Genomic DNA, 25,297 nt, shown 5'->3' with positions numbered 1-25,297 from the left:
CAGCTGGGGCAGCTCGGCTGTGGGCTCTCGTGTGCTGCTGTAGCTCAGAGAGCAGGGCTGATTCCTGTTCTGTATATAAGGGATCTCAAGTTAGATTATGGATGTGACACTGCCTTACCCCCCAGCAGCAGCAAGACCTTTGCTGTATGCTGCGTCCCTTTGGGAACTGACACCTCACTCGGAGCGTGAACAAGAGCTTGGTTAGAGTTCAGGAAAGAGCCGCAAGAATTATTTGGCTGTGGATGGAAAACACATCTCCCAGCAAAAGAGTGAGAAAGTTAGCATATTTCATTGGGGAGGGGAAGGAATTTGAACCTCCACGGGGATTTGGTATTTGGTAACAATAGGCCTCTGTCAAAAAAAAAAGCAGAAAAATCCAATAGCCGAAAACTGTAGTCAGACAATCCAGAGTGGGTAGAAATAAGGTGCAGAGGGGGAAGAGGAGGACAGCCACTCCTTAGCTGCTCCGGGTGTAGGTGGGTTTCCAGCCCTTGGAGCCTCTCAGTCTAGACAGCATGCCTCGTCCCGGGGCGACCCTGGCTCCGCATGCCCTGCCGCGCTGCCTGGAGGAACTGGGTGAGGCTGGCTGGGCAGAAGTACGAGTTAATGATCATAGCACTACTCCTGACCTGGTACCTCTGATCTTTCGTTCCGACCTCTTTTTTCGGCCTCTCTTTTTGCCCCTTCTCCGGGGAACACCCGCCTTTCCATGCTCCCTCCCACACCTTTCTCTGCCACAGCAGTCATGGCCCTGCCTCGCTCTCCCCCACTTCCCTGGTGCCTGTGGCTCCCGCGGGGTTGAGCCCACCCTCCTAGTGCACAGCACGGCTGTCGGAGCCTGCGAGAGCCTTGCCCCGAGCGCGCCCCCTTCTCCATTGCGTTCATGTCCTTGTCAGGGCATTCACTGCCTCCTTCTCTCTCTTCTCTATCCTTTCCTTTCAGCCGGTGAGTAAGGTGAAACTTGGTGTGACTCTTGGTGTCTAACTTCTGCATGAGCCTTGGTCACGGCTTCTTCGTGTGCCCAGCCTGATGCTGGGATGGCACTGTGTGTGTGTGTGTGTGTGTGTGTGTGTGTGTTGTTTTGTGTGTGCGCGTGGACTTTTGGAAGGACCCTGCAGTCTCTCTCTGCGCGTGTACTCACACCTGCTCTGGCTGACGCTCACCGCGTGCTCGGTGTGTACGTTCTGTGAGCTGGGCGGGGGTGTGTGCGGTCAGGGTGTGCGCGGGCAGTGCGATGCAGAGCCTGGAGCCTGCTCTCTGCCTGTCCTGTGTGACAGGTGGTAGGGAGCTCTGCATGCACGTATATACCAGGCGAAGCAGGACTCTGTGTGTGCACACACATGCGTGTGGTGTGCTGGGAGGCCTCGAGTGTGCTGTGGTGTGTGCATGTCTGGGCTCCAGGGGAACATGCTCCTCCTCAGGACTCCTCCGTCTGCCTTTATAGGACTGTCTTGAGGGACCGGGATGTGGCACCAGTGTCCTCCCCTGCATATCCCACATTTGCAGCCAGACTTCCAGAAATAGGGACAGGGAGGGGAAAATGATTCTGGGGCTTGAAATGCTTTGGAAGAAGAGGGCAGTCCTGGATGGTGTATTCCTTGAGTGCAGGAAGAGACCATAACTTAAACCTGAGGAACCCATTGCTGCAAGATGTCCCAGAGGTGATGGACTCCACAGGGTTAAAGAAAAGATCATCTTTCTCCTATGCAGAATGAGACCAGCCGGCATCACTTTAGAAAGGACTGCAAACAATGACTGATACGTACAGGGGGAAGGGGCAGCAGCTGGGGGGGGTACTGGGGAACCCGCCATCCTTCCCCGGGGAGAGCACCTTGAATAGACTAGCAGGGACTCCTTGCTGTGCAATGGCTGGTGTGCAGCACTAACAGCAATCCAAAACGAAGGTGGTTGGGCCCCGGGCGGGACTGGAAGACCCTGCTTCAGGCAGACAAATTCTGGGAATGAGGGACAAATACAGGGTTGTGGGAGCCTGCCAGCTAGGGTCACTCAGAGGAGAGGTTATGGACCCATCACCTGCTTCATGGTGTGCCTGTCTCACTCACATCTGCTCCTTTCCCCCAGATCCTGCAGAAGCCAACTCACGAGCTGAAGCAGCAGCTGGCTGGATACTCTAAGCGCGTGGCCAGCTCCGTCACTGAACTCATCCAGGCTGCTGAGGCCATGAAGGGTAAGCACGTGTTAGGGCTGCTTCCGTCTTGGGCGACAGAATGTAGGGCCACAATTACAATCTGGGTCTGAGCAGCTGATGGGAGTAGGTAGGGTGAGAGCCTGCCCCATCCCCACAGGTGGGAGTGAGTGGGGCTAGGGATCACAACCAGAAATGAAGCCATGTGCAGGTTTAGCCTATGCCTATCTTGGTTGCTGTCTCCTCTAGGAACGGAGTGGGTTGACCCAGAAGATCCCACTGTCATTGCTGAGAACGAGCTGCTGGGTGCAGCGGCTGCCATTGAAGCTGCAGCCAAGAAACTGGAGCAGTTGAAACCAAGGGCCAAGCCCAAGGTAGTGGTGCTGAGCCCTGCCTGATGCCCTGTGCTGAGCTTCGAGCAAGCTGGGGGCTCTCATACCTGTGTGTCCATCTCTCCTTCCTCCTCCTGCACTCCTACTGCCTTCCCACATCCCCAGCTGGACCTTTCTGCAGCAGCTTCTTTTCCTCTGTGTCCCACAGCCATAGTTCCTCTCTCCATCTCTGTATATGTGCACCCCACAGCCCCCCTGCCAACTTCCGTAGCTTTCTGCCCTACCCTGTTTCTCAGCACCCCTCGCTAGGACTCATGCCCCTATTTTTGCCTACAGCAAGCAGATGAGAGTCTGAACTTTGAGGAGCAAATTCTGGAAGCTGCCAAATCTATTGCTGCAGCCACAAGCGCCCTGGTGAAAGCAGCCTCAGCAGCTCAGCGAGAATTGGTGGCCCAAGGAAAGGTAAGCCTGGAGGGGGGATAGAAATAGGCGGCATGTGAGTCTGTAGTGAAGCACCATATGTGCAGTTATGGGGTCTTGAGCTGTGCTTTGGGTCTTGTACCGTCCACAGCCCATGGCAGGTGAGCTCGCACAGAGAATAGCTTAGAGACACTGAGGCAAGTGTGGCTGGCAGACAGCATTTTCCCTTTGCACACCACCCCCAGGAAAGCCTTATGCAGCAAGGATCCTGCTGGAGGAGGAAATAGGAGCATGGGAGATGGTTCAGAGATGTGTGAAGACAACCAGTGGGCAGCACATCAGCCTCATCATGGAGCTGCACAGCAGTTAGTTTGGTTAACACAGTCAAAGAGACTGGATGACTGGAGCCCAGCTGATAGGGGCTCACCACAAATGTGATCCCTGGGGCCCTGTGTCAGGCAGACAGGTAAAACTAGTCCTGTGGCTGGAGGCATGGAGCTGAACTTGTTAGGAGATAAGGTGCAGAGATTTAACACAAAGGGCAGATGGATTTAAGGCTGTGGTGGGTTCTCCATTACAATCATCTTTTGGTTGAGAGTGCATGTGTTTCTATAGGGACTGTTTCTGTTCCTGCTGCTGGGCTTTGAGGCAAGAGCTGGTCCAGGGAAGAGCTGAAAGGCCTGTATTAAGCAGAGCATTAGCTTAGTCCCTTATGGCCTGTGGCTGTGCCTCCCTGCCCTTTCGGAAGGACAGCTCCAGGAGAGGATGGCTGCCCAGCAGCACTGATGCACAGCTGAGGTGCCTGTGCAGCGCCAGGCCCAGGGGCACGGGCCCTCAAAGCCTGGGAACTGGGGCCTGACCTGCCACAGGACTCAGTGGCTGCACAGGGAGCAGCAAAGGCACGTCCCACCAGGCAGCCCTCCCCATGGCACAGGGGATATCCTGGCACTGGGCAGCCTGGGGACACTGCAGCATGCGCTGCTGACTGCCCTCATGTCCTGCAGCAAGGGACGCGCAGGGCAGCAAGACTCACTCCTCTTCTCCTGGCTCACAGGTGGGCGCCATCCCAGCCAATGCAGTGGACGATGGACAGTGGTCCCAGGGACTCATTTCAGCTGTGAGTATCAAGGGTGCATGTAGTGGCCATGAGACAGGGGAGATCCTTCTCGCAGGTCCTGCTGCAAAGATGAGGACACTGGGCCCTTTGTCCTCTCCTCCATGGAAGAAGCAGCCCCCTTTCCTGCTCCCACTCCCACCAACTGAGTCATGGTTTGAGAGCTGCTAGTCTCCATCCCATGCCCTCCTACCTCCATGGGACCAGTCTAGGCATACCCTCTCCCAAGGAGGCTGCTGTATCCTCTCTAACACACTCTCTCCCTCCAGGCACGCATGGTGGCTGCTGCCACCAACAATCTGTGTGAAGCCGCCAATGCAGCAGTGCAAGGCCACGCCAGCGAAGAGAAACTCATCTCGTCAGCCAAGCAGGTGGCTGCCTCCACAGCGCAGCTCCTGGTGGCCTGCAAGGTGAAGGCTGACCATGACTCAGAGGCCATGAAGAGGCTCCAGGTGAGTCCCATTCTGCCTCTGTGTACCTCCTGTGCTGACTGGCTCCTTCAGGCTCCTGAACATCAAACTGAGTGCTCAAGGGGTGGGTGGAAGTGAGATCAGGGCATGCGGGGAGCTTGGGACGGGACCGCAGCACAGAAAGAAACCCACAGAAGGGTTTCTGAGCAGAGGCGTCTCCTCAAGGCTCATGCTCCCTGCCTGCATGCTGTCGTTGGAGGCTTTCTCGGGGCCTGCCCCTTGGGGGCCAGCAGAGAGGGCTCCCTGCTGGAAGCAAAGGTTGAGCAGAGCTGGCCCGGTCAGCTCGCATGAGTGTGCATCAGCCACCGCTGCTCCCTGTGCTCTCAGGGAATGCCTGTGGCCTGCCGTGAGCCTGCTCCTGCCTGGGGTGGGTGCAGGGTGCCAGGGCCAGCATGCTGCCCCAGCCAGGCCTGGGTGTCTTATAACAAATGATTTCTAGCCACCTCAGTGCTCCTGTGCACCAAATCCAAGGGCACGTCCAGGCACTGTGGGGCCCCACCTCCCAGGCTTGGTAGCTGGGCCTGTTGTGGGAGGGACGGGGGAAGTAGAGTATCCATAAAGTCCTTGGAGGCTGGCGCCTAGCGCAGGAAGACAGTGGTGGTTATTGGGGCACAAACTCCAGGTAGCTTGGACTTCACTGGTTAGCTGTGTGCTGGGCACTTGTGTAATCCTGGGCTGCTGTACTCCAGGGCTTGGCTGCTGAGCCTGGGGGCGTTCAGACCTAATCATCTGGCATGGGATTGTTTGAAATGTGCGCACCAGATCCCTGGCATTCGAGAGGTTAATGTTTGGGGCATGTTTTGTAGTGCCTTGCTCTGACATTCGAGGGTTAACCCTCAAAGGCTGTGGCACACAAGGGGTTAATGCCTACATGTGGCCAGTGGAGGGTCCCAGCCTCTGTCTTTTGGGGTGGCACCTCGGGGCCAAAGGCTGGGGAGGGTCAGCCGGACCACTCCAAAGTCGCTGCCCCGCTGCTCAGGTGGGACCCGGAGCAAGGGACTCCCTGTGTCTGCCCGGCCTGGGACAGGACCAGCCCTGGCCCGGGAGTCTGGCTGGGAGCAGCAGTGCCTGAAATGGTCATGAGCGGGTTGCTGCGGTGACGCGCAGCTAACCATGTAAAGGAATCTGCCTGCAGCTGGCCGCCTCTCCTGCGTGGCAGCTCGCCGCCGCCCACGGGCTGGGCCCCATCCCAGCCTGGGGGAAAGTGGAGGCCTGGGAGTCCTGCACCACCTAGCCCCCATTCCAGCTGCCGGACAGGGTTCCCACTCCACCTAGCCCCCATCCCAGGCAGGGCTCCCTGAGCTTGGGCACGCTCGAGCTTTCCGTCTCGTTCTGCATCCAGCCCTCGCACGGAGGGGGGCCCTGAGCCTCCCTGGGCATGCGTCATCCCCACAGCGCTGCTCCCAGCGCCGTCCTGCCCACAGCCTCCCTTCTCGCCTGCGCTCCCAGAGGCCTGCTGATGCCTTGCTACGCCACATACCAGAGTCTCATCTCCGTCTTGCTCCCTCCCCTCTTTCCTCTGTGCTCCACAGCTGGATCTATCCCCTGGCCCTGACGCCTCCCCACCAGGTCCTGCACCCTGGGGTGCTCCTGCAGCTTCCCTGGCTTCGTCGTGCCTGGAGGCGACAGGAGAGGGTGGCCATTAAGACGGAGCAGTTGTGCCCTGGGGTGAGGCTGTGCGGAACAGGCTGGGACTGACCACTGCTGCTTCTCCCTCTTGCCAACTGCAGGCGGCTGGCAATGCTGTGAAGAGAGCGTCAGACAATCTGGTGAAGGCAGCCCAGAAGGCAGCTGCCTTCCAGGACCATGATGAGACCGTGGTTGTGAAGGAGAAGATGGTCGGGGGAATTGCACAGGTGAGGAGTGGGGCTGTTCTGTATGGGGCAGAGTCAGCTGACACCACAGCCTGAATGTGTGTGAGGAATACGTCCTATGATCCAGCAACTCATGGCACCTCTCCAGAGAGCCTCAAAAAAATGCTGCAGACAGGGAAATTGCACCCATGCCACCCACCACCAATTAAACACTGAAGATTCACAGTCCTCCTACTGTTTGTAGTAGCAGGCGCCGCTAGTGAACACGCTTGTATCACGGTCCCAGGCATGTAACACTGATAGTGTCAGCACCATCCCTGCAGCCAGGACACGTGTAGGGCAGAGCACAGGGCAGAGGATGAGAACTGCCCAGCATGGGGTGACACAGGTCCCAGCTCTGTCTCCTGGATGTGATCTGGCTCAAGCCGTGAGCTCGCAGCTGAGACCCACACGTGCAGCGGGTGTTGGGCTGCTCTCCGTTACCTCCAAAGGACCACGGTCCTACCGCTGGGATCATTCTGCCACGGCTTAGAGAAGCAGCAGCTCTCATGCCCAAGACCATACCAGCCCAGGGATGCTGTGGCTGCAATGTGAGGAAGCAGAGTAAGGTGTGCAGCAGTGAAAGGGCTCAGCAAACACGAGTGCAATACCTTGATGCCCCGGGAGCCTGCTCTTGGATAGGCATTGCTCTGGCAGAGGCTCTGTCCCTAGCCCCTGGGTGGAGGGAGCTGTGATCCCTCAGGCTTTCACTGCGTTCTTGCCCGCAGATCATTGCCGCCCAGGAGGAGATGCTGCGCAAGGAGCGGGAGCTGGAGGAGGCCCGGAAGAAGTTGGCCATGATCCGGCAACAGCAGTACAAGTTCCTGCCCTCGGAGCTGCGGGACGAGGAGCAGAACTGAGCCATGTGCGACTGAGCTGCTCCCGGGCAGAGCCCTCCTGCCACCCACTGCACAGACTGCTGCCGCCGGCGCCTATTTAAGACGACCCACCTCGAGCAAAGGGCTGCCTTGGATAGACCAGAGCTCTGCCTGCACCCAGAGCGCCAGGCCTAACTGAGACACCGCTCGCCACTGCCCCGAGCAGTCGCTGCACCAGCAACTCTGCTTTGCCGCCCAGCCCACCTTCCCACGCGCACGCGCATCCACGCCGCAGCAGGGACACAGCCAGAGTGCCCGGCAGGGCCGGCCCCAGTGGGAGCCTCTTCTGGACTGGCTCAGGGCTTTCCCAGGCCGGCGCTGCGCAGCCTGGGCTGCGGGGTTCCTGGAGCCACAGAGCGCCCTGTGGGGCTCGGGCCACCGCGCGCCCAGCCCGGTCCCCGGCCCTCCACACCTTTCAGGATTTCCCGTGTGCCTTTGTCGTTCTCTTCCCAGCTCTCTTCTTCTCTCCCCCCTCCATGTGGGAGGGGGAGAGGCCGGTGTCTTGCCCCCTCTCGTACACCGGGGGCTAGGGAGCAGCTCGGCACGTTCCCTTGCTGACTTCTCGCACAGAGCCGCCTTTCACCTTAGATGCCTTATCGCTGGCCGCGTCTCCCTGCCGCCGCAGCTCCCGCTGCCTCCACAGCTTCACCAGGAGGCACCAAGCCCCCGCCATGAGCCTCTGCTCCAGCCCCAGCCCCTTGTTGGAGGGGCTGAGCTCAGAGCGGCCGTGCCTCCGCGCTGGGGTGCGATGGGTTAGCCCCGAGAGCTGCTCTCCGCCACGTCGTCGCCTTCCTGTGGGGCCTGACCTCCCCCGCAGTCCCCAGCCAGCTCTGCCCTCTTCCTCGTTCCCAAGTGCCTGCATCATTTCCCAAGATCTTCGGTATTTTTGTAACTTTAAATCTCCGTAGTAACGAGTCTGCAGCTTTCAAAATTCATTTATTGCCCTGCTCGTATCCTCCCAGCCGGAGCAGCCGCAGCCGGTGGCCCGCAGCCCCAGGGCTGCCTGTGCCCAGGCTCTCCCCGGGGTGCCCCGGCCCGGCGCCCAGCTCCCCACCCCTCCTTGGCGCTGGGATGCCCAATCCCCCCTTTCCCTTGCACTTGCTGAGGCTTCTCTCACTATTTTGATACTTTAAGCTTCCCATATTAAACATGAGAGGAAACCAGCTTCCCCCGATGCTCTGGGGTGGGGTGGGGGGGTGGGGGTGTCTCCTTGGAAAGATGCGTTCATCAATAAACCTGGTTTTCCTGCTTTTTTGGTGCCTGTGTCACATAAGGGGGGAGGGGGTGAGCCACCTCGCAGGAAGCCCCTGCAGCTGGTGCGGTGGCGATGAGGTGCTCCCATCCCTGCTGCAAGGGGGAGCAACCCCGGGCAGGGAGGCACCAGGCTGGAGCCAAACCGGTTCAGGGACGAGCGGGTGCTGGGCGAGCTGCGGGCGTAAATTAAAAGGGAGCGATGAGTCCAGGACAGCTTCCTCGTGAGGCCCTTGGGGGTGCGTGTGGGATGGAGAGGACTGGGTGCCACCATGCACCTACCCAAGGGGAGCTTTGCCCCCGGGCCCTTCCCTTGCACCATGCAGCGGGTTAAGCCTGGCCCCAGTGCAGGGGTGCTAAATAAGACTGGACTCAGTGCAGCCTCTTTTAGGGGGCAGAGGGGCAGCCGGGGAGCAGGAGTGCCTCTGGCTGGGGGTGTCCATACCCCTGGCACAGCGGTCCCTGTGGAGCCAGGGGAGAAGTGGGTGCCGCCGCCATCCCCGGGGGAGGCGAGCGCCAAGCGGGTGCTTAGACAGCACGGAAAATATTCGAAGCACGGCCAGCAGCAGGCACCCGGCCGGCCGGCCCCCCGCTGCCGCCCCACAGGTGCTGCCACGGGGGGGCAGGCGCGCGGAGGGGGCGCCCGCTGTTGCTGGGGGATTTGGGCCCCGGCGGGCTCCCACCCGGTCCCTGCTGTGAGCCCAAAATACCCCGGGGCCAGGCGCCCCACGCGGGCTGGGGAACGGCCGGGGCGCCCTGCAGCACCCGCTTCTCCGCCGGCGGGGACGCGGCGCCGGGAATGCGGCCCGAGCCCTGCTGGCGCTGAGCTCACGCCCCGAAATAGCCCCCCGGGGCCGAGCGGAGCGGGCGGCAGCTGCTCGCGCGCCGCCCCTTCCCCACCTGTTCCCACGCCGTCACTCAGCGGGATTCGGGCATCCCCGGCCCCGCGGCAGCTCTGGCCCCTTCGCCTCCCTCGCCCGAGGAGCCGCGCAGGATTTGTGCCTGCTGCAGCAGTCCCGGCCCCGCCAGCTGTCCCCTGACAATCTGCGCCGGCCTGACCCTGCACCAGGTAGCGGCCCACCGAGCCGGGCTGCCGGGCACAGCCGAAATGCCAGGGCTGAAACGTTGCACGGAGCAGCACGTTTCCCTGCCGGGCCGAGCCCCTTAGCCCGCCTGGGCTGAAGCATCTCCCAGCCCTGCCGCCTCGGCCGCGGAGGGCTGCAGAGGGACGTTCCTCCTCCCCCTGGACATTTCGTTCTGGCGCTGCTGAGTCTCGTTGCCTCCCCGCTCCCAGTTCTGCAAAACCCGCCGCCGCGGCCGCGCCGGGGGCAGCGCGTGCCCGCTCCAGGCTGCGGCCCGGCCCCCCGGCAGCCCCCGGCCGCCCACCCCTGCAGCTGGGAATGCGCCAGAAGCATCGAGGAGCTTTATTAAAGCGCCAGTTATTTTTGGAGGAGCCCCCATCGGAAGGGTTCGCATTTTTTGCCTCTCGAATGCAGTTTATTTAGAGCGGAAAGCGCTGGGACGGGCCCGGCGGGGCAGCGCATGGGGCGGCCGGGACGCCCGCGGGTCTCTCGGTGCCCGGGCGTGAGCACCCGCGCCCCGCAGCCGAAACCCGGCGGAGACATCGGCGCCGCGTCGGAGCCCGTACCGAACTGGTGCCCTCCTGCCTCGGGGCTGTGGGCACGGCTGGGGCCCGGCGGCTTGCCCTCCCGGAGGCTTTTCTGCTGACACCCGGGTGCATCGCAGCCCGTGGGTGTCTCCGAGTGCATCGCCAGCCGGCGGGTGCCCCCGGGTCAGTCCCAGCCCAGTGCCACCAGTGTGCCCCAGCCTAGTGTCACCAGGGGTGTGCCCAGGCACGGTGCCACCGGGGTGCCCCCAGCCCAGTGCCACCAGGGTGCCCCTAGCCCAGTGCCACCAGGATGCCCTTGACCCAGTGCCACCAGGATGCTCCTAGTGTGGTGCCACCGGGATGTCCCCAGTGCAGCACCACTGGGGTGGCCCTAGCCCAGTTAGTGGAGTGTCTGCAGTGCAGAGCCATGGGGTGCCCCTAGCCTGGTGCCACCAGGGTGCCCTTAACCCGGTGTCACCAGGGTGCTCCTAGCACAGTGCCACCAGAATGTCCCCAGTGCAGTGCCACCAGCATGTCCCTAGCCCAGAGTCAGTGGGGTGCCCTTAACGCAGTGTCACCGGGGTGCCCTAGTGCGTTGCCACCAGGATGTCCCTAGTCCAGTGTCACCAGGGTGCCCTTAACCCAGTGTCACCGGGGTGCTTTGAGTGTGGTGCCACTGGGTGTCTCCAGCACAGTGTCAACAGGGTGCCCTTAACCCAGTACCACTGGGGTGCCCTAGTGTGGCGCCACCAGGATGTCCCCAGTGCAGTGCCACCAGTGTGCCCCTAACCCAGTGCCACCGGGGTGCCCTTAACCCAGTGCCACCGGGGTGCCCTAGTGCGGTGCCACCGGGATGTCCCCAGCGCAGTGCCACCGGGGTGCCCTCAACCCAGTGCCACCGAGGTGCCCCAGCTCGGTGCCACCGGGCGCCCGCAGCGCGGCGCCGCCGCGGTGCCCCGTGAGCGGGCGCGGGGCGGCGGGGGCGGCGGGGGCGCGGCCCCGCCGGCGGCGGCCAGCCTGTCCCTAAAAGGTGCTGGCGGGCGGCGGGGGAGGCGCCGGGGCGGCCCCCGCCCGCGCGGCCCCTCCCCGGCTCTTAGGCGGCGCGGCGGGGCGGGGGGCGCAGTGCCGGTGCTCCCGCCGCCCCCGCCGCTCCCGCCGCTCCGCGCCCCGCGCCCGCCGCCGCCGCCGCCATGGAGGCCATCAAGAAGAAGATGCAGATGCTGAAACTGGACAAGGAGAACGCCATCGACCGCGCCGAGCAGGCGGAGGCTGACAAGAAGCAGGCGGAGGACCGCTGCAAGCAGGTGGGCCCTCACCACCCTCCCCCCGCCGTGGCCTGCCTGCCCCCGCCGCAGGGGTGCCCGCCCCGGGGGACCTCGCCATGCGGGTGCCTGGCCCCGGGCACCTCACCCCAACGGGTGTCCTACCCTGGGGACCTCACCCCAATGGGTGTCCAATCCTGGGAACCTCACACCGACGGGTGTCCAACCCCGGAGTCCTCACCTCTCCCTATGTCCAGCCCCGGGGAGCTCACCCTGATGCATGTCCAACCCTGGGGACCTCAGCCCAATGGTACTCCAACCCTGGGAACCACTGCCCTAGGGATGCCACCCCTGGGACCTTGTCCTGCTGTGTTCCCAGCTCTGGGGACCTCATCCTTCTCAGTGTCCAGCCCCGGGGAGCTCACCCTGATGCATGTCCAACCCTGGGGACCTCAGCCCAATGGTACTCCAACCCTGGGAACCACTGCCCTAGGGATGCCACCCCTGGGACCTTGTCCTGCTGTGTTCCCAGCTCTGGGGACCTCATCCTTCTCAGTGTCCAGCCCCGGGGACCTCACCCCTCCTGGTGTCCAACCATGCGGACCTCAGCCCACTGGGTGTCCAACCTGGGAGACCACTGCCCTAGGGGTCCACCCCCAGGTACCTCACCCCACAGGGCAGCCAGCTCCAGTGATCTCACCCCTCCTGGTGTCCAACTGTTGGGACCTCAGCCTGCTGGGTGTCCAACCATGGGGACCCTGTCCCACTCAGTGCCTGGCCCTGGGGACCTGCACTCCAGCCCACTGCACCACCACTTGCCTCAGCCACCCCCAAACGCCAGGCCATGCCTCAATGGGGCACCTCAGTGCCAGCCCATCCCCACCTGCCACCTCCTTATCTCTCTCCCATGGAGACTCTTTGGAACAATGTGCTCCCATCCCGGGTGCATGGAGAAGGAGATCTCAGTGCCCTCTGGAGCTGTGTCCCCCAGGTGGGACCTAAACAGCCCCTAGCATGAGGAGGAGGCCACCATCTCCTTGCCCCCATCAGGCTCAGGGATACCAGAGGCTGCTCTGGCCCCAGGGACCCTGGTGGTCCCCAAGGACCTGCAGCCCCAAAGTTGATGGAGTGAGTGTGTCCATGTGCTCCCTTACCGGTTTGGGCGACCCCACGATGAGGGCGACTGTCCCCCCCCCCCAGCCCCACGGGCACTGCCAGTCCCCTCGAGACCTCCAGCCTTGTGCGGCCCCCCTGACCCCTGCGCTCCCATCCCTTCCCCAGCTGGAGGAAGAACAGCAGGGCCTGCAGAAGAAACTGAAGGGCACGGAGGATGAGGTGGAGAAGTACTCCGAGTCTGTCAAGGACGCACAGGAGAAGCTGGAACAGGCAGAGAAGAAAGCTACAGACGTACGTAGGCTCGCCAGCAACCCCTCCCCTGCGGGCGCACCAGACCCGGGGGGGGGGCAAAGGAAGAGGGGAGCCTTATATGGGAAGCATCTGTGGGGAAGACTGGCCGGATCCCATTCCTGGGACGCTGACACTGATCCGGGCTGAGCCACGGTGGATGCAGGGCAGGGACCAGCCTGGGGCCGCCTGCGCGCTGCGGGCGTGCGGGGGGCGTGCCGGGCACCGCTGGCGCAGCCGGTGCCTCCTGGCTTTGCCGGAGCTTCGTGGGTAGAGCTGAGCTCGCACTCAGCCCCGCGGCACTGCCTGCGCCCCAGACCCGACAGGGACAAGCGTCTGGAGCTGGGTCACCGGTGCACCGCCGGTACGGTTATAGTAAAAGCTCCACGGCGCTTGTTGGGCCATTGCAGGAAAGCTAAAAGGAGCAGAGAAATAGAAGCAGCTCTTGCCCGTGGCCAGCCGCCGTGGTGGCAGTGGGCGCTGGGTGCAAGGAGGGATGCTCGGGGCACCAGGCCGCCCTTTTGGGGGCTGGTGTGCAGCCCCGCGCCCTGGGAAGGGCACGGCCGGGAGCAGTTTGATTTAGCGTTGTGACTGATGTTTCTCCTGAGAAACGATCCCGCCGGGGAGACGTTAGGCAGGTGTCAAAGTTGGCTTGTGAGTGGCCGGGCTGAAGGGTGGAACAGCTGTGCGGCCTCGGGGAGCAGAGCGGGGTGGAACGACCTGCCGTGCCACACGGGGCATTTGACACCCTATAAATAAATCCTCCTTTTGGTAGCCAGTCCTTCTCTGATGAACACCAACCCTGGAAACCGGAGGAGAAGCTAAAGGGGAGCCGTGTGGCGCGCGGCCAGCAGGGGCACGGCCAGGCTTTTTAGGATTGGGAACGAAAAATTCAATCCCGGCTGGTTTAGGGAGCTAAATGGGGGAGATGCGTCAAGTCTCTGAGGTGGCCGCCAAGGACAGGGGAGAGCAGACAAGGACGAGCAGCAGCCGCAGGAGCCCCTGGGGCGACCGGCTCCTCCGGGACTTCAAAAAAGATGCAGAGAAGGAGCAGGCGGGCAGGTGGCCCCATGGCTGGTGGGACCTCCTCGGGCGCAGGGCTGCCTGCGGCAGGATCGAGCCAATGCCCCTGGCCGATCCTGCCGGGGCCGGGCTGAGGCTCGTGGGAGAAGTTTGCAGAAGTTTGTCCTGCGAAAGGTCCAGCTTTGCTCGGCGACCTTAGGGGCTGCCTCAAGTTAATTAGATACCGAAACCATTAGTGGCAATGGTGGAGATCCTGAGGAAGGGCCCATTAATGCCGGCTTAAGCCAGGGGCGCTGAGCTGGGCAGAGCAGCTGTAGGGTCTGTACCAGGGTTTGCACTGCTCTGGCTGGAGGCTGGTCTGGGCATGCTAGGCACGGGGTGCTCTGGGGCGGAGGGGCCTCCCGGTCCTGGAGCCCGGCGGAAGGGGCGGCCGCTGGCGCCGAAAGACTTTGGCTGTGGCGCTGAGGGGCACGGGGCGGTTTGCAGGTCACGATGGGCTCCATGGGGCCGTCCCGGGCTCTTCACAGTAGTGCCCCGCTCAGGGCTCGGAGAGGCCCCCGGGCTTTGGGAAGGGGAGGCCTGTCCCGCAGGCTGCGGAGGCCCAGGAGACCGTGGGATAAGGGCCGCCAGTGGCACCTCTCGGCGAGCACCCGGCGAAATGCAGGCTCCGGCGTTCCCAGGCCCCGCTCCCTGAGGCTTCGCCCCCGTTCCCGCCCCAGCGCTCTCCCAAGCTGCGACTTTGCTCTTATTTGGCGATTCCCCGAGCCAGTGGGAGGGAACGGGACTCTGCTGGGAAGTGACTGCATCCCGGGGTGGGGCCAGTGCCGAGGCACCCGGCCACCGCCGGCACCCACGGCCCGCTCCCACGGCCCCTCTGTGCCCGGGAGCCTCCCACTGCCCGGAGCGCTGGCTGCCGGGCCGGGGCAGTGCCAGCCCAGCCGAAGCATCCGCGCTGCCATGGGGCCGGCGGCGCCCGGCAGAGCCACCCCACGCCGCCATTTCCCGGACCCTCCGGGGGCTCGGGTCCTCGTGGGGCTGCCCGGGCTCTGCCCACAGTGCTCACTGAGTCGCTCATGGCCCCTATGGGCAGAAGGCCAGGAGCCCCCCGGCCCCATGCGGGGCCGGGGCACGCAGCTGGGGGAGCACCGCTCCCGCTGGCAGGGCCCTGTGCCGTGATGCCCGCAGCCCCCCAGGCTCCTTCCCACATGGCCGGCGGAGCTGGTGGGACCAGGCGCCCTGACAGGGGGCACCGTGCACCCAGCCTGGGGGGGAGCACTGTGCATCCTGCCCAAAGGAGGCATCATGCACCCTGCCCAGTGGGGCACCGTGCACCCAGCCTGGGGGGGAGCACTGTGCCTCCTGCCCAAAGGAGGCATCATGCACCCTGCCCAGGGGGGCACCGTGCACCCAGCCTGCGGGGAACACCATGCACCCTGCCTGGGGGGGAAGTGTGGACCCTGCCCAACGTGGGCACCGTGCACCCTGCCCGGGGGGCACTGTGCACCTTGCCTGGGGCAGGGAGCATCATGCACCCAGCCCAGGGGGGCACTATGTGCCCTGCCTGGGGTGGGGTAACCATGCACCCTGCTTGGGGGGGGCCATGCACCCTGCTTGGGGGGGGCATCGTGCACCCTACTGGGGTGGGGGGGGCGGTGTGCCATGCATGGGGGAGCACCACACACCCTGCCCCGGGCAGCACGGCAGGCCCAGGTCCGGTCGGTGGCAGGAGGAGGAGGAGGAGGAGGAGGCGGAGGAGGAGCAGGAAGGGATGGAGGCAGGGCGGGCGGCGGGAGCGGCCGCTGCCTGAGCGCTTCCTGCCCGAGCCAGCGCGGATCCCACAAAGGGCTCCGCGGCGCGGCCTCCCCTCGCTCCCCCGCCGCCGCCGCCGCCGCCACGGGGCCATGGCCGGCATCAGCTCCATCGACGCCGTGAAGAAGAAGATCCAGAGCCTGCAGCAGGTGGCCGACGAGGCCGAGGAGCGCGCCGAGCACCTGCAGCGCGAGGCCGATGCCGAGCGGCAGGCCCGGGAGCGGGTAAGGCCCCGGCCGGGGGGGGCCGCGCCGAGGCCGCCCGCCGCAGCGCCGAGCGGTGCCGGGGAGGCCGGAGCCCCCCCGAGCCCCCGTGGCTCCGGGCAGCAGCGCGGGCCGGCGGGCCGGGGCGCCCGGTGCAGCCCCGGGTGGGGCCCGCGGGCTGGGGGCTGGCGGCGGATGCCGTCCCGCTGCCGCCGGCGCTATCGGCGTGGGCAGCTGCCGCCGGCTTCCGGGGGCCGCCCCCGCCGCGTCCTCGGCCGCGTCTCCCGGGAACGGTGTTGCCTGCCGCGGGGCATCCCCGGGGCTCACCGGGGAGCGTGAGGAGCGCCGGGGACGGAGGCCAGCCCTGGCCCCGCTCGGGGTCAGGCGGATCCTGGGAAAGGATGCCTCCGCCTCGGCGGTGCGCGCTGCTAAAGATCCCACGGCCAGGCCGTCGCCTCCCGGCTCGCCCGAGCGTCCCGCTGGTGTCGCCAGGCTTCGGCTCGTTGCTGGCTTCGGGGCTTTTTTGCCGCTTTGTTTTTTTTTCCGATGCTTTCCCCGCGGCTCGGACATCCTCCCGCTATCGGGGGCGGCAGAGCTGGGTGCGGCGCCCGGGCTGTTGTCGCCAGGGCTGCGTGCAGAGGAAACGGCCCCTTCCTGCGGCTGTGGATCGCCTTCCCCGCTTGCCGGCCGCTGCTGGAGAGCTCATGTTCCCGAATGGCTGGCCAGGTCTGGGAATGCAGCCGGCCAGGCCTGTCCCAGCCTGTGGGAAAACGGGGTGGTTTTCCCCCGGGTTGGCGCAGGTCCCTTGGCATCCCAGGGCATGGGGCTGCTCCCTGTGGTGTCGCCTCATTGCTTGCTCCCGGGTTTTTCGATGCCCGTGTGCATCCCGCGCCGGGGTCGGGAGCTGCCAAGGCAGCGGTTGCCAGCCGCGGTGAGCGCGGGAAGCCTTGCTGCGTGGGACAAGCGCGGGGTCAGGTGCCGCGGGCCCGGGCGGCCTTGGCTTGGCTGGGCGCCAGGCTGCCCAGGGCGACCCGCCGCATCATCCCCGCTGCCGCCGCCACCACGGTGCTGTGAATCCGGAGGGTGTCCTGCCGGAGCGCCTCTCGGCTTGCTCCGCTGCCACCTCTGTAAACAGGAAATCCACGAGCAGCTCCGAGCTCCTTTTCGGGAGCGAGCCCGCGCAGGGCATTCCTGCTCCTTTACTCACCGCTCCGCAAACCCCACATACCAGCCCCATGACGGCACCGCCGCGCCGGCCACCTCTTCCGCACGGTGGGGAGCGACCGAGGGGCTGGGAGTGGCAAGCGGGGCCGGGGCTGCTGCGCGGTCGGCAGCGACCTGCATCCAACGAGGTGCTAGGGACCAAAGATGGGATGGGGAAAACCCTGTTGTCCTTAGGAAAAGGCACCGGGGCCGCTGGGCGTCCCCGGGCAAACGGTGGGGTATGAGTGGGTGCAGGGTGAGCGTTGGCGGGAGCAAGGGTCGGGCGCTCCTGCAGCACAGGGGTGCACTGGGCAGCAAACGCAAAAGTAATTGCAGAAAATGCTTTCCACGTATCTATATGTGTGTATGCGTATGCAACTTGCAATTAGCCTCTGGAGCTCATTAGCGCAAGCGAAGAGCTCCATGGGGTTTGAAGCCAGGGCAGGGCGGGTGTCCAGGTGGCAGCCAGCTTCCGGGGCTGTCCCATGCTGCCTCTAGCACAGCCCGGGGGCCAGGCCGTGCCCCCTCCCTGAGGCAGCGGCTTGCACCTTCCCCGACTGACCCGGGCCCCGGCTGGGACGGGGACGCCACATCTCGGTGCGCTCAGTAGCTGCAGCCGCGCTGCGGGGGGCTGGTGCGGTGCGGCTTGAGCAGCGTCGGCGTCTCTCGGCGCTTCCCTGCTGCGGCAAGAGGCGACCGTGGTGTTTCTGCTCCCCCAGGCCGAGGCCGAAGTGGCTTCTCTGAACCGCCGCATCCAGCTGGTGGAGGAGGAGCTGGACCGAGCCCAGGAGCGCCTGGCCACCGCCCTGCAGAAGCTGGAGGAGGCTGAGAAGGCGGCAGATGAGAGCGAGAGGTGCGATGGGGGGACGCGGGGTGGGGGGCCCTGGAGCGCTGGCAGCCCCCTTCGCCCTCGGCTTCTCAGTGGGGTTCGGGTCCGGGAGGGAGGCAGGCTGCCAACAGGGCAGCACCCGCGAGGTCCACCAGGAGCCCAGCAGCCCCGTGCTGCAAGGGCTGAGCTCCCTTCAGGGGATTGTGCCAGGCTTCCTGCAGACCCCGAAGGGAGAGAGCAGGGCCACAGCGTGGAGAAGTTCCCCAAATAAGTGTGTTCTTTGCAATTTCCAGGGCACTCTTAAAGTGCTGAAAAATATGGTCTGTTGCTCACAGCAATATCAGGCAGGAGCTAAAGCCAGAGGCTGCTCAGGGTCTGTTTTCTGTCCCAGAGCAGACTCGTCCACTCGAGGGTGAGCAACGGCTCGGGGAAGCTCCTGGCACCTAGGAACTGAGGTTGAGTTTTAGTAGAAGCAGTGGAAGAGCCTTGCTCAAAGAAGCGCTGCGGAGGGTGTTTCCCCATCCTCCGATGGCGACAGCACAGCTGCCAGCAGTGTTCACGCCTCCAAAGGAAAAGTGATGCAGACGGAGGCACTTAGGTTTTATGGGACTAGCAGCCACCGCCCAGGAGCTGCCGGGTGCCCAGACATGTCATCACGTTCTGGTGTGACACGTTTCCTCAGCGATCATCAGCAGCTGAGCTGGTGGAGAAAAGCCTGTTGTGTTGGCCTGTCCGGGCAGCGTGGGATGGTCCTGCAGCCCCCCAAGAGTGTTGCCCCTGCATGAGAAACGGCTTTGCCACGGGAAGTTTCCTAGCATTTCCCGAAGGCTGCCAGGCTGCCAGGCTGCTCATGCGGAGATTGTGCCCAGCCCTCATCCTGGGCCGGATGATGGGACAGGCTGGGACAGTGCAGGACGAACCTGGCTGAGGAGCACCACGGCCGCACCACCTCACCCCGGGAAGCGGCCCCGGGTGGTCTTGGGGCAGCTCCACTGCCTGGCCGCTTTGTTGCGCACGGGAGCACCCCGGCACGACCCTAATGCGCAGAGTGGCCAGGGAGTGCCGGCGTCCCCGGGTGACGTCCCTCATCTCCAGAGCCGGAGGATGGCAGGTTGGGACATGCATAGAAGGGGCACGTCCCGTCGGCCACGGCAGTAACATCTTCTGGCTTGGACTTTCCTCAGAGGCATGAAGGTCATCGAAAACAGGGCCATGAAGGACGAGGAGAAGATGGAGCTCCAGGAAATGCAGCTGAAGGAGGCGAAGCACATAGCTGAAGAGGCCGACCGCAAATACGAGGAGGTGAGTGCCGCTTCCCACGCGCACCCTCTGCCCCGTCCTGTGACCACCGCACCAGGCCCCGGAGCTGGGACCGCCCGGGGCCGACACGCGCCTCTCACTGCTGCCGACAGGTCGCCCGCAAGCTGGTTGTCCTTGAGGGAGAGCTGGAGCGCTCGGAGGAGCGGGCAGAGGTTGCGGAGAGGTGAGTGGTGGCGCTTACGGCCAGTCGCTCCGACACAGCCCCCAGCCCAGCAGCCCGAGCCCCGAGCCCGCGGGGTCCCGGGATGTCCCTTCCCCGCTGGTGCTGCTGGCAAGCTCCGCGCCAGGGCCGCCCCCCGCACTGGGGTGCCCTGGGCTCGCCAGATGGCTGGGAGCGCATTTGACCCTGTTCTCTGCTCGGCCCCCCCTGGGGTGCCCCCTCTTCCCCCCCCCCAGCCGAGTGAGACAGTTGGAAGAAGAGCTGCGGACCATGGACCAGACTCTCAAATCCCTCATGGCCTCAGAGGAAGAGGTACTGCGGCAGGGGAGCGGGGAGCCGCGCGGCAGCCCCTCTCTCTCCGTCTCTGTCTCTCGAAGCGTGCAAGCCGCCTCTCTCCTCTCCGCACCGCTGCCTCGGCCACAGCCTCACCTTTCCTTCCCCTTGCCCTGCCGGCGGCACACGCTGGAGCCGGGGCCCCGTGGACGGGGCTGGCCGGGCACGCGGAGGCCAAAGGGACGCTTCCCACGCCGTCCCCTCCTCTGCTCCTCGGGCCGCCTCGGCCCCGCTTTCCTTCCCGGAGCTCTGCCTCCAGCAGCGGCGTCCGTGCAGGCCAAGGAGTCCCGAGGAATGGATGCGTCCCCGCAGCCACCGCTCACTGCCATGGTGCCTCTGCTCCTCTTCCACCTGCGTTTGCTGTTTTTTTCTCCTTTCTCATCTTGTTCTCTCTCTTTCTTTCCTCCTTCCCCGCACCTGCTCTGTCGGCTCCTCTCTGTCCTTCGCCTGCCCCTGTCCCCACTCCCTCACTTGGTGGCCCCTGCTTGGGATGTAGTAAATGTGGTGACCTAGAGGAAGAGCTGAAAATTGTCACCAACAACTTGAAGTCCCTGGAGGCCCAAGCTGACAAGGTAGGACCTGGCTGAGCTGGGGCTGGGAGAGGGGCCAGCCGTGCGTGGGGTTTGGCAGGGGGCCGGGGTGACACACAGGCGCAGCCGTGCCGCACGACTCACGGGTGCTGTCTCTCTCCGCAGTATTCCACCAAGGAGGACAAGTACGAGGAGGAAATCAAGCTTCTAGGGGAAAAACTGAAGGAGGTAAGGCATTTGGGGGAGGGCACCGCAGGAGAGGGGCTGGCGGGCAGGATGCCCTGCGCTTGGCTCTGGGATGCTCCGACGGGGTGTCTCTGCCCTCGGGAGGTCTCCCCGTACCCTCTGGAGGGCGAATGATTGCGTCCCTGGGGAGGATCCCCTCAGTGGGAGCAGGCCAGCCCCATCAGGGCATGTCTGCTGCCCCCCCGCCCCATGCCACCTTCTGCTCCCGCTGCACCGCTCGCCTCTGCCCCCACAGTGCCAGCTCGGCCTTTGCTAAAACAGAGAAATGAGGTGCTGGAAAAGACAGGAGGCAGTGATTAATTTATACTGGAAGAAGACTTGGAGGAAAGGCTATGGGCCAGGCAGAGCATTAGCACAGCCCGACCTCGGCACTGAGAGGCTCCACCTTGTTTTCAGTCGCTGTGGCTGCACTGCAGAAAGTCCTCTCTCAGCCCCCTGGGGAAGCATCCCCGGCGTCCCACTCCTGGGACGTATGCTGGCTGTAGCTCCTGCCCCGCTCGCATGTACTTCGAGCCGCATTCGTTTAGCGGTGATCCGTGTAGCGTTGGATGAACACATGAGCGGTGAAGTGTGCAGCCGCTAATGGGTTCTCCGCTTTCAACAGGACAGATTAGGACAAACAGGACGCCCAGCACGAAGGCACGTTGCCCAGATGCCTCCTTTGAGGAGGGCCCTGGGAGTGCTGCCCTTCCTGGGATCGGTCTAAAGCGAAGCAGTGCTGTTGGCCTGGCTCCCATGGGCTGCACTTTGTTATGGGGGGCACCACCAACCCTGCCTATGCTTCCAGTACCCCAAAACAGAGTCAAAATAATCTCTTGAACCCCCCCCCACCTGGTGATCCAGGTGCTTGGCAGCTCCACCAGCAAGCCTAGGTGTGGGCTCATGGGAGGAGATGCAGAAGGGGCAGGTTTGGGGTCTGGTGCAGACACCTCCATCGTGCCCCGCAGATCTGTAGCTCATCTTCTCTCCCCTGTGCTCCTGCAGGCTGAGACCCGAGCAGAGTTTGCCGAGCGGTCCGTGGCGAAGCTGGAGAAAACCATTGATGATTTAGAAGGTAAAACTTCCTCGCCTGCCCCGCTTCCCTCACTCGTGGGGAGCACAGGCAGCCTGGGAAGGCCTGGGGTGCTCTGCGATGGCCTGGCCAGGGCTGGCATGTGCCCCTGGCTGGGGCAGGACAGGGCATGGCCGGGGTGAGGACCAAGCACCCTGCAGGTGCGCCGCGATGGGTGGCCTGGATTGTGGGGTGGTCACGGGCACCCAGGATGGAGAGGGCTGGGATAAAGAGCTGCTGGGGGCCATGGTCCCCGTCCCCCTGGCACCAGGATGCCGTGGGTCAGGAAGATGGCCGCATCCATCACCCCAAACTGTGCACGGCGCTGCACTCGCACACTCCCACCGCAGCCCCCTGCTCACCGCCACTCTCTCTCTCTCTCTGCCGCCTGCCCCCCACCCTGCTCCACCGCCCCCCTGCCCACCCCTCGCCTGCAGACGAGGTGTATGCGCAGAAGATGAAGTACAAAGCGATCAGCGAGGAGCTGGACAATGCGCTTAACGACATCACCTCCCTCTGAGCCCCCACCGGGCACCAGCACCACGCCACCCTCTGCCCGCCGCCCCCCTCCCCGCTCGCTGCTCGCCTGCCCTGCCTGCCCCATGGTTGCCCCTGCCCCCTGGCCCTCCTCAGCACGAATCCTTGGGGCCGGAGCCAGCCCAGGTTGCTCCCAGGCTGTCCCTCCTTGGGAGGAGACGGAGGACTCGCTGCTCAGGGGTGCCACGTGGGGACGGGGGGCAGTCACATCTCACCTGGGCGCCCATGTGCTGGGTGAACGGCTGCCCGTGAGGTGCAGGTTTGGGTGGGTGGGTGGGCCTTCCCGAGGGTGCAGATGCTTCCCGTGGCAGAGAGAGATGGGTGGGTGTCGGCGGCTGTGGGGCTCTCCCCGTCGCTGCACCCCTGTCCCAGCACTGCCTAGTGATGGGTTGCAGGACAGGAATGGGGCAGACCTGGGCCAAGGACCCCTTTGCTCCAGCATCATCCTCCTCAGCTCCCACCAGCACTAGGGAGCAGGAGAGGGGGTCCCGCTGCTGCAAACAGCCTCCAGGGCCGGGGGGGGGGCAGCCTGCCCCCCACAATGCTCCCGGCAAAGCCGCCCCGGTGCTGCTTTCTGAGGCACGGGCTGCTGCGGGGGATGCAGCATCCCCACCGTCGGAGCAGGGGGGAGGGCTTGGCCCCGAGGCGGGGGGGATCGGGCCACACGGGCAGCCCTTCCCCAGGCAGACAGGCAGCCCCTGCTCCCCCCTCGCCCCTGCCTCCCATCTGTCCGCTGCACATCGCTGTTCAGTTTGCATTTCATGATTTCTTTCTTTTCTGTTCTGTCCCTCTGGGTTACTGAGTTGGTCTCAATAAAGCATTTTCTCTCCTTGGTTTCTCCTTTGGTTTCTTCATGCTGCTCTGGTTTTCCACTCTCATCCCTCATTTCCTGCCTGTCTCACGTGGGTGCCAGCAGCTGGGCGGGAGGAGGTGCTTGCCCGCAGCCACCGGAGCGCTGGGACCACCTCAGGTGGAGCCCCGAGCGGCTCCCGTGCTGCAGGGCTGAGGGCAAAGGGGCCCTTTGTGCCTCCGCCTGGGGCGATGACCCCCACCTCCCCCCCCGGCTCTCGGGCACAGCTTTCCTCATCTTTTGCCTCCTTCCAAGACCTGCTCTCCATCACTTTCGTGGCTTGAAATAGGGTTAGACCTGGTCCTGTCCTTTCCCCAACCACACTCTCAAAACATTGCCTTTCACAGCCCTGGCATCTCTCGCATCACCCTTCCCTGTTGAAAGGGCTGACCTTGTCCTTCAGTGGTGATTCCTGGCCCTAAAGGGGTCCCAGCTTCAGTGGATCCTCCTCCTCCTTCCTTGGCATCGTACCCTGCCCCACCACCCCTTCCCCAAACAGATGGACCCAAGGCCCCATCCCTGCCCCGGGACCTGCTGCCTCCCTGCCAGCCCCAGCTCGGCCCCGCTGGCTGCCGCCACTGCAGGGTTTCCACCGAGGTCTCTCGCGGGGAGTACTGTCTCTTTTTTGCTAACTCTCCTTTCTCTCTCTCTCCCCCTCTGCTGCGCTGATGTCTTCATTTTCTCTAGAGCGCTCGAGGCAGGAGGCCGAGAAAAACCGTGTTCTCACTAATGAACTACGGGTCATCCTTACCGAACTTAACAACTGAGCTGCAGAAAGCTCCCCGGCCACAGCCCATGCCTGCTCCCCTCACGCGGCCCACGACCATGGGGCTGCCGCAGTCCCTGCTCACCATCCCCGCGGTTCTCCCGGGCCCCAGCTGCTCCCCTGCCCTGTTTCAGGTCAGGGCTGGGAGTCCCTGCCCACTCTCCGCTGTGGCTAAGTGGTGCGTGGAACAGGGATAGCCAGGCCTTGGCCTCCCACCCTGGGGTAACTGCCCTGCTCGGTGGGGCTGGAGAGTGCCTCCGTAGCTGATCGGTTTTCCCAGGGAGAGGAAGGAGGGTTTTCCCAATGTCCTGGGACACCCATGCCATGATGGCTGTCCCCTGGCATCAGCTTGGCCCCGCTGGGGAGGGACGTGGTGGCTTGTGTATCGCTGCCTCCCTCCCCTCCTCCCCTGGGCTAGGGGACCTTGAAGGTGGCCAGCCTCTTCCTCACTACTCTGGTCATCCCAAACAGTGCAGGGAGGACTCCCCTTGGAGCAGAGCCTCCCTGCTGGGAGGGCTGGGACAGAGCTGGGGACCAGGCAGCACCCTGCTGCCCCAGGCCTGGGGCGGGGGACAGGGCGGTGGCGGGCAGAGCCTGGGCAGGAGCCCTGGGAGATGGGGCTGGGGTAGCAGTGCAGGGGCCTGGCCAGCGGAGCTCTAGGTCCCATCCCCATCTCTAGAAGGAGGAGGATGCAGGTGGCGAGTGAGAGCCGGGGAAGGCTCTGGCCGGTGGAGCTTGTCCCTGCAGCCTCATCAGCTCTGCTCTTTCTCTGTGCTGTCCCTCTGCCCGTCCTCCCGGGCTGCTGTCTCACTCCTCTTCTTCACGGAGCACCACTGGGTTATGGAGCAGGCACTGGCTCTCCTCTTTCGCTGGCCGAGGGTTTGCACACACGTCTGTAGCCAGCCAGCAGCAGTAGTGAAGACCTTGGGTAGGACGTTTTGTGGAAATCGGGCCCCCCAGCACGGGGCTGCACAAGGCTGTGTCGCGCGGTCAGTCAGTGCGTGTGCCCCAGGGCCGTGGGGCGCGATGGGAGGGTGGGAGAAGCCAAAGAGCGGGGATCGCCTGTCCCCAGAGACTGGCCCGGCCACCCTGGCAGGTCCCGGAGCGGCTGGGCTCATCCCTGCCAGCACCGGGGCTGCTTGCACAGACTCTGCTCTGCAGGGAGGCCCTGCTCTGTTGGATGCCATTGCCGTACTGAAATGTCCATTTGTGTGCGTGTGTCTGTGCCTGGTGTTGCGTGTGTGGGTCTGTCTGTGCCTGGGTGTGGTTGGCCTGTGTCTGTGTGCGTGTGCCTGGCTGTGTGTCCCTTGTGTTCACAGAGAGTCTGGCCAGTGCCAAAGAGGAGAACGTTGGCATCCACCAGGTCCTGGACCAGACCTTGTTGGAGCTGAACAACCTCTGAGCTGCCTGGGGAGCCCCTGTCCCTCTTCCCTACCCCACACGTGCACCCCACTGGCACGCTCTGGATGTCATCAGCTGAACTGCGTCTTGGCCAAATCCACACATCCATTGAGAAGGGAAACCCTGCAGCCTTACACCGTGGCTTGAGGGTGTCTTGTCTGTGCACAGCCAGAATGGCTCTGTCCTGTCTTCATGTCCAAATATTAAAGCAGTTTGACAAGATGGAGAGAGTGTTTAGTCCTTGTGGGTGTGTGTGGACACTAGGAGACGTTGGGGGTGTGTGTCTCCCTGCCTTGT

At 64.1% G+C, this 25,297-nt stretch overlaps 2 protein-coding genes across 11 annotated transcripts in view; both read left to right on the top strand.

Moving 5' to 3' along the window:
• Window positions 1-8,464, top strand: part of LOC135324921 (talin-1) — a 59,854-nt gene extending 51,390 nt beyond the window's left edge. For both annotated transcript variants that reach the window (XM_064502006.1, XM_064502005.1), the window contains 7 exons: window positions 2,083-2,188; window positions 2,396-2,520; window positions 2,815-2,940; window positions 3,953-4,015; window positions 4,282-4,464; window positions 6,213-6,338; window positions 7,064-8,464. In XM_064502006.1, the coding sequence (XP_064358076.1) occupies window positions 2,083-2,188; window positions 2,396-2,520; window positions 2,815-2,940; window positions 3,953-4,015; window positions 4,282-4,464; window positions 6,213-6,338; window positions 7,064-7,195 (861 nt within the window). In that variant the 3' untranslated portion in view covers window positions 7,196-8,464. The remainder of the gene's footprint in view (window positions 1-2,082; window positions 2,189-2,395; window positions 2,521-2,814; window positions 2,941-3,952; window positions 4,016-4,281; window positions 4,465-6,212; window positions 6,339-7,063) is intronic.
• Window positions 8,465-11,170: 2,706 nt separating this feature from the next.
• Window positions 11,171-25,222, top strand: LOC112991934 (tropomyosin beta chain). Of its 9 annotated transcripts, none has more exons than XM_064502819.1 (9): window positions 11,171-11,377; window positions 12,617-12,742; window positions 17,697-17,830; window positions 18,991-19,108; window positions 19,219-19,289; window positions 20,116-20,191; window positions 20,315-20,377; window positions 21,380-21,449; window positions 21,884-22,017. In XM_064502819.1, exons 1-9 carry the CDS (start codon window positions 11,264-11,266, stop codon window positions 21,964-21,966), a joined length of 855 nt encoding a protein of 284 aa, XP_064358889.1. In that variant the 5' UTR covers window positions 11,171-11,263; the 3' UTR covers window positions 21,967-22,017. The 9 variants fall into 9 exon arrangements, with proteins under 9 accessions (XP_064358889.1, XP_064358888.1, XP_064358886.1 ...); XM_064502818.1 differs by lacking the exon at window positions 21,884-22,017 and adding an exon at window positions 24,919-25,222 and having other exon boundaries at window positions 11,172-11,377; XM_064502816.1 differs by lacking the exons at window positions 20,116-20,191; window positions 21,884-22,017 and adding exons at window positions 19,523-19,598; window positions 24,919-25,222 and having other exon boundaries at window positions 11,172-11,377.
• Window positions 25,223-25,297: the final 75 nt, after the last annotated feature.

This window comes from Dromaius novaehollandiae, chromosome Z (assembly GCF_036370855.1).
Source record: "Dromaius novaehollandiae isolate bDroNov1 chromosome Z, bDroNov1.hap1, whole genome shotgun sequence".
NCBI lineage: Eukaryota > Metazoa > Chordata > Aves > Casuariiformes > Dromaiidae > Dromaius > Dromaius novaehollandiae.
Note: the sequence above shows the minus strand (reverse complement) of the source record. Positions and strands in the feature narration are given on the sequence as shown.

Bases quoted from the DNA above. Each gene is read 5' to 3' on its own strand.
- LOC112991934 (XM_064502818.1), top strand. From the start codon at position 11,264: ATGGAGGCCATCAAGAAGAAGATGCAGATGCTGAAACTGGACAAGGAG. The intron at 17,831-18,990 runs GTGCGATGGGGG...GACTTTCCTCAG, and splicing joins GCGGCAGATGAGAGCGAGAG to AGGCATGAAGGTCATCGAAA. The intron at 21,450-24,918 runs GTAAAACTTCCT...TTGTGTTCACAG, and splicing joins AACCATTGATGATTTAGAAG to AGAGTCTGGCCAGTGCCAAA.